Source organism: Takifugu flavidus, chromosome 14 (genome assembly GCF_003711565.1).
Source record: "Takifugu flavidus isolate HTHZ2018 chromosome 14, ASM371156v2, whole genome shotgun sequence".
Classification (NCBI taxonomy): Eukaryota; Metazoa; Chordata; class Actinopteri; order Tetraodontiformes; family Tetraodontidae; genus Takifugu; species Takifugu flavidus.
This window is the reverse complement of record NC_079533.1, coordinates 11477372-11488025: the sequence shown is the minus strand read 5'-3', so window position 1 is coordinate 11488025 and position 10654 is coordinate 11477372. Positions and strand designations below refer to the sequence as shown.

The following is a 10654-nucleotide window of genomic DNA, read 5'->3' as shown; positions in this document are numbered from 1 at the left end:
GGTCCACATGGGCACCCGCCCGGCCCGAGCGACCCTCATTTGCATGGCGAGAGCGTGACTGGCCACCCTGCTGTCTCGAGATCTGAGCTGTCAATCAATGCACAGTGGGCGGGGCCTACTGATATTTCATGCAAAAGTGTAATAGTGTGTTCTTCCGCTAAACAGTCGAATACAAAGTTTTAAAGAAAGTCACAGATCCTGCAGGTTTTATGCTAGGAGAGTTGTGTTCCCGTGGTTAAATTGTGTTGGAGTTTTATGTCCACTAATAACTTTATTTCAATGCACGCAGTCCATATTAAATTTTAGGCTAATATGTATTTTGCATAATTTATTGCAAAGTAACTCATCTGCATGCCATCATTTTTCATCTTACACCCACTCTTTCTGTCACCCACTAGCAAAGTCTTTGTCATAGTTAATGCATCACCAGGATGCTGTGCTGCAGTCTGCAGCTGTTCCTTCATCTTTCGTCATTCATCTCCTCTGATTGGGTTGTGAACTGTAAACTGGATGTCTAATGTTGAATATAATGCAGGCTGTAATACATTGATGCGTGTATGTTGTGCATACGCTGCATGGTAACAGTCTTTGATTGGGCACCTCTGGGTCGTTTACATCCCCCAGTGAATCACAGGAATCTCAGCCAATCAAAGTGGTAGCCGAGAGATGTATCTGCTGCCTTCGACGCACCGTGTCCTGCCTGCACATACAAACCTACTGACACCATTACTCTGCAGGGAAAAAAATAAAACAAGATGATGTGGAGCAAGTGGTGTCTGTGTCTATGTGTGTGTGTGTGTGTGTGTGTGTGTGCATGCTCATTTAGCAACAGGCTGAGACATCATGGAGATGAAAAAATGAGTCACAGACAGGGGAGAGAGGGACGGATCAGGGAGGGGAGAAGTGCTGCACATGGTAAGCACATGAACTGCATGGATTCATCCTCTATAGGGATGCATGCATGGAGGAAAAAAGGGGAGGGTGTTGGATTAGCAAGGAAGGGAAGTGAAGGAAAGACGGGTTGACCCAGTTAGGAGCGCTGCATCACCATAAATTAATAAATGAAAAGGAGCAGAGGCGTCGAGACACAGGACAGAGATCGTAAAGTTTGAATGGACTTTAAACAGACTCTTCAGTGTCGCAGCCATGAATGGAAACAAGAAAATGTGGGCAGAAATGTGTTGCAAACATGTCTTTCCGCAAATTATGTATTGTTTGCCCTGCACACGTGTGATAAAAATGGGCATTTGCCTTTTCTATCACGTCTGTGTGAAAGTGGCTGTTTTTTGTCCTTATAAGGTCACTTAGAGCCTCCACGCAGTCCACCACTAGAGGGCACCACAACCCCTGAGATGGCTTTTCCTCAGATTCCCCAAACCTAATCAAGCTGAAGCGTTGAGAGGATTAAAAGTCTAGTCACGTAAATTATAGTCGAGCAGATGTAAGCTATACTAGGATGACATACAAACCTATATACCGATACAGACCCTGCAACTCTTTTTAAACACCTAGTAAACGAGGCAAATTTGCTCTGGACTTGAACAATCTGATCTTGTACTTTGAGTTCTAACCCTGAACCTTACCAGTGCTTCGGGAACAGACCAGTGTATCCGGATCAGCATGATGCACTTCCTCTAATTGGACCGATAGCAAAGGAGTGAAATGTGTCCTACAAAGGGGCAAATGGAAAGTGAGTGTGTTCGCTCTTATGATATTTTAGGGCTGGAAGTCGGAGAAGCCGAGTGCATGAGTGAGAGTGGCTGAGGATGGATGTAGGCCGATGTTTCTACTCCAGTGATTCTGACGGGAAACATGATTTTCAGACCGAGACAGACTTATTATCCTTTCATCACGCCCATGAAGTCATTTTGCTCTGTGGGCCTTCGTGTCTTATACCTTCCCTTTGTTTGCTTTTAAACCTTTTTCTCCTCCCTTCTCACCATTTCTGCACCCCCAGGACCTGCAGGACATAACCTGGTGCATGTGTGTGCACCCTCGGTATCCTGGCAACAGTTATAGCTGTGTGGGCGAGTGCGCAGGTGTGTGAGCGCAGAGGTAGGCTGGGTTACTGTACATAATTGATAACAAGGCCAGAGCTGTCCCTGCTGGGCTCCACCTGAAGAGTCCACGTAAAAAAGGTTCTATTCTGTCAACCATCAGCCACTGACTGGGTTCTGGCACCTATATTTAGGAAATGTGTCTTTGTTTTTTTTTTAAAAATCAATTGAAAATACATTTTTAAGTGGCAGCAACAAGAGCATGTGGTCCTCTGGATCATATCTGTGCACTGGAGTCAGATACTTATACATAAATAATATTCACCGTCTAGAACTGGTTCTTGCTTTTAGTATTGTGACCCACTTTCTTCTGAAAGCTTTAGTCTCATCGTCAGACCCAAGACTTACACCCCCCCCCCCCCAAAAGAAAACACAAGTTTGTTATATTTACAGAATTTTATTTCATTAAGTTGCAAACAATGACATCCAGATATACTGATACACAACTTTTACTGTGCGTGTATGTGCATTTGTGAGTGTGTGTATGTGTGAGTGTGTAAAGAGAGCAGTGAGACCACAGAAAGCAGAACATCCCGAGTGAGGGACCCCCTCGATGGGTTAACAAGGCAGAGATTAGCGAGCAAGAGGGCACTGGGCGATTCTCTGGGCAGCCACACACACACACACCTCAAAGGTGAGCAGACTCTTTTCCTCTGGTACGGGGTGTGTGTTTATGCTCTCAGCAGCTTAGGGATCATTAAGGTCCTGTGAGTGTCTACTAGAAAGCAAGTTTGTTAAAAGATGATGTCTGAATGGACACAGTGGGTGAGAAGCTTCGCCTCCTTCTTCTCCTTTGGTTATTAGAGCAGAGACGACCGATTCTCTTGTCATAATTTACAAAGACGCACACGCACACTTTATACACATCCACTCGCCCACAGAACCTCATGTGACTCGAGCTGCTTGATTTTCATCTCCTGGACAGATTTTTTTTCTTTTACGCTCATTTTCCTCCTTCACCCATCCACGCAGTGGCCGCGCCGCTGGAGCAGAACAAAACAAAAGCTTAAATACCCTCAGCGAGGGGCGCGGTCAGTCAGTTTTACAGAAGCCCACCTGCGCCGACACACAAGGATGTTACCCCCTTAACCCGACTAGATGTCAAGACAACAGTACGCAAATTTGGGTAAATTTAACAATATACAATTTCCGTTTGATTCACCATGCAAAGAAATACTCGTCTTCTGAATGTGTTTATGTGTCGGAGGTTGCGTGACATTTATTAAGCGTACCCTACATCCAGAATAATAATTTACATAAAAGGACAATAGTTATTGTAATAGGGCTGGACAGATGTAGGGGAAAGGAGCAGAGAGGGTGGGGCGGGGGCAGGAAGAAGCGCCATGGTCAGCTATGGTTTCAAGTGCGAAAAGTGAGGGGGCGGGGCTGGTCGAAAGGACGGGAGAGAGACGGCTCTGGGACAGCGGGGTGTTTTTGGATTTAGGTAAGAGGAGCAGGTCGGGTGAGGAGACGGGGGGGTCTCAGCGGCACTCCCAGACTTTAACTGTTTGGTCGACGCTGCCCGTCACGACGTAGGGAGCAGACTTGTGGAAATCTGAAAGAGACACCAACATTTGCTCAGATAAGCGTCACAGAGTGGAGATTACCTCAATTATTTAAACAGCTGGGGCAGTAACAGCTGGGCGGCCGAGACGGGCCTCAACCGCGAAGGTTCTACAGATGCAGCAGGAGTTCGTGTCTCACCCAGAGAAGTAACAAAGTGTTCGTGGGCACACAGGGTCTTCATGCAGCGCTTGTTCTTGTAGTCCCAGATCCTAAGTGTTTTATCATCGGCGCAGCTCACGATGAACCGTCCCCCTGGATGAAACAGGACGCCGCGCACCCAGTTGTCGTGTCCCACCTGAGGAAACACAGCTGGTTACTGGTCAAGTCCCTTGTTTAAGCATCGTAACTGACATCCAGACCGCTGGTTATTAAACCGTTTCCTCACCAAAGTCATGAGGCAGATGCCGATGCTCACATCCCACAATTTAATCGTTTTATCTCTGGATCCAGACAAAAGGAAGGGACCAGGTTTTCCACTTTTCTTGCTCTGCATCAGAGATGGAGAACAATGTAAGCCTCAGCGACTGGTGGGATAAAACACATTGGTCCAACATGTTACAAGCACCTCTGAGCCTGTGGCTTCCAGGATGGTGGAATGTGCATTCTCAGGGGCCCAGGCGATGCACTCCACCACATGTTCGTGCTCCCGCAACTCAGCTTTGCACTCCTTGGAGGCCACCACCCAGACGCGCACCGTCTGGTCGTTTGAGCAGCTTGCGATCAAGGAGCCGTCCTGGTTGGGACGCACCATTCTGACCCACTCCCTGTGGCCGGTGAATGTCTTCACGCAGTACCTGGAAGTGGGACACTGTCAGCTCCAGCAGCTGCCTCACAGATGAGAATGACAGTGCTCTACCCCCACTTACCCAGTGGTGACCTCCCACATCTTCATGGTCTTGTCTCTTGAGGCAGACACTATGTGGTCGCCGTTTGGCATGATGGCTACAGAGGAAACATTGTGGTCGTGGCCTGGAAACACAGACAAGGATCGACTCTGCAGCTGTTTCGAGTTCATTTAAACAGAAAACAATTATCCGAGAGTAGTTGTTACTATTCCAGGTGAGTTCTTACCGTGCATTGTTCTGATGCACTCAAAGCCCTGAAAGTCCCACAGCTTGATGCTCATATCAGCTGAACATGAAGCCAACAGCTTTCCTGTCTGGTCAAAAGAGATGTCCTGTACAGAGTCTGTGTGACCCTTCAGGGTTCGCTCAAAGTCCCCCGCCTCGTAGTCCCACACCTAGGAACAGAAATGGACAGCAAGAGTTAGGGAACCGAGACTCCCTCGCAAATATGCAAGGGAAGAGGGAATTTTATGCATATTTAATTCTGGGCAATTACAAATGCTGAAAATGTTGATTATATGGTTACAGCTACAATCAAACGACAGAACGCAACGTATTGCAAACACACTGAAAAGTTGGAGAAAACAAAGGTGAAAAGAAGATCTGCATGTTTCCCAAGAAGCTGTGCTCTGGGAGTGTTGCCTCCGACAACGCCAGCATCAGAGCGTCGCCACATAAATGAGCAGTGACAAAGCAGAAAAAGAGGGAGAGCAGGAAGGGACGGACAGGGCGGGGAAGCATCTCGGAGGATTTAAAAAAGAACACACTCAGATCCCCAGTAAAGCTTTGAATTAAACGTTGTTTAACTGCAATTAGATTTTAAGCAGGGCTGTCAAAATGACCACATTCATATATTTTATTATTATTATTCCTATATAATGACTTGACTAACACATTTGTAGTCCACTTGTGCTAATTCTACCTGAATGTACTGTCACATCTTCCTCCTCTTTGTACACAGCTTTTACACATTTTTAATGTGGCCATTCAGAAAAACCAAAACCGGTCCCTCGCCCCACCGCCAGGTGTCGCTGTACCCCCACCACCGTTGCTGGATCGAAGCATTCATTCACCATCATTAGATAGTGACACTGCTGCACGTGGGGCAGGTTCTACAGCTACATCTTTACAGCTGTCATGCCTTCATAATACCTCCCTAAGTGCAGAAAAGTGGTTCTGCAGATCAGATTTACCCCCAGCCTACTTTCAAATGTTGGGTGTGACTGCAAACCCACCACAAAAAACCCACCACGCATAACAACGTGTGTGTCTGTGTGTAGGCTAACATACCTTGATGGTGGCATCCTCAGAGGCAGTGACCATGACAGAGAAGACGGGGTGGAATATCACGCGTGTCACGGGAGCGCGGTGCCCGCTGAGAGCGTATCTCTCCGGGGGTCGGGGGATCCACTCCTTGGGGTCCCTCTTTTGGCCCACTGGACCTCCGTGTGTCATTTCCTCTTTCGCTTCATTCAACTTTGACTCCAACTCCATAACCTGAGACACAGTTGAAGAAACGCAGTGGTGTAAAAGGACCTCTTCGGTCAGTTCATCTCAGCTCTACCCATGATCTCAGGGCCCCCCACACACACCCGAGTCCTCCAACAACCTGTTGATAACACCGTTGCACTACGCATCACGGGCACGCCGGTGAAGGTGCACGAGCGGCCTACCTAGCTTGCATCTAGATAAACACATCACTGCTAGTGATATCCTTACCTTTTTCTGTAATCTGATGACTGAAGTCCATTTCTTTTCCAATAACCCTGCATACTTTTTATCTACCTCTTCATTCTAGAATCGGGGGGGAAAAGAGAGGCAGTAAGAAACAGACAACACGACTTTTAGCCAGCAAATATCACCCCTCCTTACCATGTCTAGCTCTGCCTCTTTTTTGAAGGTGGAATAGGCCTCCTCGTAGCCATTGGAACGGAGATAGTCGGCTATAGCTCGGTTTCTGGAGGAAAGGGACAGTCGGAAACCAGCAATTAGCAACTGCCAATGCAAGTTTTTGTTGTGTGAACGCTGGCAGGGATTCCATCATCCGAGCATCAAGATCAGGGCTCAGTTTCCCTTCCTCTCAGCTATTAATGGTTACTCTGAACACCGAGCTTGACTGTTGCCTGCTTAACCAAGCGTCGCTGCTGCGTAGCCATCATATTACGCCCCTCCTCCCCCACATTTCTTTGCTGTCATGTGGGTTATGAAATATTCACCAAGTAGCTATCAAGTGAAGCCACTTGAAGCACATGGCGCATCCCTTGGTCTCGGCGACGGTTGTTAAGGAGGGCAATTTCTCAGGACAGGAGTATTTCAACAGGACAGGAACTGAGCACTTGCCGCTCTTCTGTTTGCTCGCGTTTGCATCTGTAATGACCCCGCACGCCCACAAATTTGCATCCAGGCACTCACAGTTCATCTCTCTGTCGTTGCGACAGCACCATGGTGGCGGCTGTTGTCTCCCTGATGGGGAGATGATGGCGATGTGCTTGGGACGTCTGGCAGGAGCGCGAGTGCTGGCGGGCTGGACGATTTCTCTGTGGTCCTCTTCCTTTGGAGACTCAAAGGTGAAACGGCCAACGAGAAGGAGGGAAAAATGGAGATGGTGCTTTCAATGGGAGGCTTGTGCGAGGATCCACGAGTGTTTGCTGGCCCGACTCTTCCTCACTGACCAAATCTGCCCATCATCTAAAAAAATAAAAATAAAGAATCCTCAAACTATCAGGAGCCATTGCAGGATTTATCAGATTTAAAACAACCTTTTGGGTGGTTTTGCACCAGTGTGACCAGCCCACGAGGAAAACAGTCCAAAAGAACACTTAGACAAATCAAAACACAACATTGGGGGATTGTAGAGCTAATAAGAGTGTTGGCTTCCTCAGCTTTACCAGTGCTGGCACCTGAGGCCACAACAGCACTAAGCTGCTTAGTGGCCAGACCAGACGACCTATAGCCCGTGCGTGTCCGTCTGTGCACGCATGTCTGCTGCTGAGTGATAGAAGCCACAAGTCCCGAGTACCTGGACGCAGCTAACGCGATTACCTCCAGACACAGAGAGGACCTTCACGCCAGGCCGCTCTGGCGTTTATTACTGCCTGCTCCACCGTCGGTTATGCTGAGGCCAGGTCTCAACAGTAAAGACTGATTAAAGAGCATTTACATTTTTCTTTGTGGAAAAGTACACCAAAAGAGCGCAGCGGTGGATCCCATAGGTGGCTTAGAAAGGGCTGTTTTCTTTGCTGTAAACATGATAAATGGCTTTGACATGACAGAACTAGTGATTTATGTTGAGCACAGCAGAGCAAAAATAGCTTTTTGGTAAAACTGACTGACTCAACAACCTGAAGCCTTTTCTACTGTATCTACAGTTGCTTAACGTCAACTTTACAAGTAGAATTTTAATTGGAATTGAAACTTTATTGTATTAGGAAACAGAAATGTCACAATCAGGAACTATTACAGCGAGCAGGAGTTTGGTGGATGATCTTGAATAAGTGCTGACCAGAGGGAACTTGGCTAATCATAAATCAATGCAAACCGTTCAAAGTTCTTTCTGTTGTTACCTATCACACATAATGTTTAAACATGAAATAAAAAGGCTTTGATATCTTCAGACTCAGTTATTTCCAATGGATGACCTTACATTTGGTTTTAATAGGACATTAAAGATAAGGAACCGAAATGCATGAAAGAAAACTGCTCATTTGTGGCCAGTAAGAGCTGATTCTTCCTGCAGGTTAGCAAGTCATAGGGTGGCAGATTATACTGCTCTGGCCCTGACAAGATGAACTAACATCCTCTTGAAAACGTTACCAGACATCTGATGGGAAAAATAAATAGCTGGATGATAAAATGCTGGTGTACAGAGTACGAGATTATAATTGAGTTAGAACTAGACAGTTATGGGCATAATAAATTAAAAAACAAGTGAGAAAAATGGAGCCCACACATCCTTTTGTATCGTGTTCAACAAGATGATTTAGTGTTAAGGCCTGTTGACAACTCATTTATTTAACCAGCCATTGAGTCGCAGCGAGGTGAGCAGATATACGAAACCTTCGGTATTCTTTAGATGACCTGGGAATGAAATGGGTGTAAGCCAAACTGTCTCAGGTACATTTTTGTCGTGCTGTTACCACGTTTTTGGAACGTTTCTTGTGATTTATCATGATGGAAAACCTCAAGAATAAAATCTTTAGGGTGATTCATCACAAAAGGTGCAAATGTGCGTTCCAACTTAAGGTCCATTTACTCCAATCAGGACAAGAACCATTCAAGTTTCTGGATCCTAGAGCCAAGTAAAGAATGGCTTGTAATTAAAGAACATGTAACAAATATATATTTATATTGTCTGTTACACTAAACATGCAGACTTTGACTTTATGGGTTGCGACTATTTTTAGTAGCTACTATTTGCCGGTTACTTAATTATATTAAGCCAATTTAGCATATTAATTAGCCCTTAATGAAGGCTGCGTAGCGTCATATGATTGGTTTAGCATCAGATTTATCGATCCTTTTTTGTCTCCACCCTAGCTTGGTTGTGACTCCACAAAACGAGACGGATCGGCATGACGATAATTGCGGTGTCGATGCCTGCAAACGGTCCAAATTACCCGATTATACTGGTTCACTTTGGATGCAGATGCTAATTATCTGAAAATCAAGCATGGGTGACGCCTCTCCTAGATTCGATGCCCACAAGGGCAAAGTTGCAGCAATGGCTCAGCAACGCCCTTCCAGCTAACATTAGCTTAGCACGAAAACAGCACCCGAACCAGACCGTTTCAACAACGTCTACATTGTCAGAGACGCCCAATATGAGAACAGGAGGGTTTGGCGTTGTCGTTTGCCGCCAAGTGTCAAAGACATGTGTCACCTGATGAAATTAAATGGCAACTAAGACTTTGAATATTAGAGAAAGCTACGTTAAGTTGGATGAAAGAGCCTGTCGGCATGGCAAAACACTCCCCCGATTGACGTAACGTTTCACCTAGTGCAGCTAAGGATTCAAAATGATGCATTTTATGGCCATATCAAAAGACATTTATCAACTGTAGAAAACATGGCAGCAACCTGACAGCTTCTAGGTTAGCATAGCTTGTTAACGTACCACGTTAGCAGAACCTCAACAAACAGACACGGCTAGCATTAGCCAAATGTTTAGGCCACTTCCACAACAAAGGCCCCTTAATAAATCACAAATTAACCAGGCAGCGTAGAGGTTGTCTCAGTCGGTTCAGTGGTGGATCTAAACGGGTAAGAATAAGAACTACTTTTTTTTTAGTTTTAGCGTATTCAACACCAACGTTGCACCTTAGCTTAGCGTTCGGCCTCTCCGCCATTTTGAGATCGGAACGGGAAAGCGCAGACACTGCAGGTAATTCGTCGTCAAAAATAACAAGTCTTTTCGAAGTGCCCAAACAAAAACACGCGCGCGCGTAAAACGCCAACTCACCCTTTTAGGAAAGATCATTTTCGTGCCCAGGAGAAGGGGTTAAACATGCGATCACAGAGCCTGACTTTGGTATGATATTGTGACTTTTCGCATCACCCGGCACGGTCGGTCAAGATTTTTTTTCCTCCTCTCTGGTACCTCCGCATTTGCCCGGCCCCAGCTAACGGTCGCAATCTGTGTCGGCGGCGCGCACGCAGACGGGAGCGAGGACGCACGGCGTGCCGGCCTCGCGCCATTAAAGGGGCAGCGCTCACGTCATCGTAAATTTCACGCCGACAAGTTGCTGAATAATCTCATTAAGAGGCAATTTCGTTAAATCGTGCAGAAATTATAATCAGAAGACCACCAATGTGATGTCATTTAAGTCAGGTTGTTTCTTTGTAGCGTGTGGAGTAATTTAAGAGAAAGAAAACCAAAAAAGCGAAGCTAATTAACACTAATTGTTCACACACATATTTTATTATAGCTCATATTGGCTCCTTGTCTCCTTGTTATGAACGAAATTTTAGGATTTGCTTGTAAATATCGATATGGTCTATAAAATTCGCTTATAGTCTCTTCATCTTCTGGAGGTTTCTGGCACAGTTGCGACCCTTAGTGGACAAATGGCAAACTGCTATTTGTCCAGTAGTCACAGGAAAATATTTTTGTCTTATTTTATAATCGTATAATTTATTAAGATGGAAAAGCTGTTACAATGCAGGGTTGATTATTATTATTATTGTTAT

General features: G+C 45.8%; 1 protein-coding gene and 1 long non-coding RNA gene across 2 annotated transcripts; one reads left to right on the top strand and one right to left on the bottom strand.

The window, feature by feature from the left end:
- The first annotated feature begins 1382 nt into the window (after positions 1 to 1382).
- Positions 1383 to 2560, top strand: LOC130537334 (uncharacterized). The gene is made up of 2 exons (XR_008953602.1): positions 1383 to 1690; positions 1958 to 2560. It is a non-coding gene; the product is annotated as an uncharacterized LOC130537334 (long non-coding RNA).
- LOC130537332 (lissencephaly-1 homolog) lies at positions 2435 to 10120 on the bottom strand. Its single transcript, XM_057054055.1, has 11 exons — positions 9927 to 10120; positions 6881 to 7156; positions 6341 to 6425; positions 6188 to 6262; positions 5759 to 5965; positions 4695 to 4863; positions 4490 to 4592; positions 4189 to 4417; positions 4009 to 4110; positions 3762 to 3918; positions 2435 to 3612 (listed from the first exon to the last, which is right to left on the bottom strand). The coding sequence occupies exons 2-11, from the start codon at positions 6910 to 6912 to the stop codon at positions 3539 to 3541; spliced, it is 1233 nt and encodes a 410-aa protein (XP_056910035.1). The 5' UTR covers positions 6913 to 7156; positions 9927 to 10120; the 3' UTR covers positions 2435 to 3538.
- Positions 10121 to 10654: the final 534 nt, after the last annotated feature.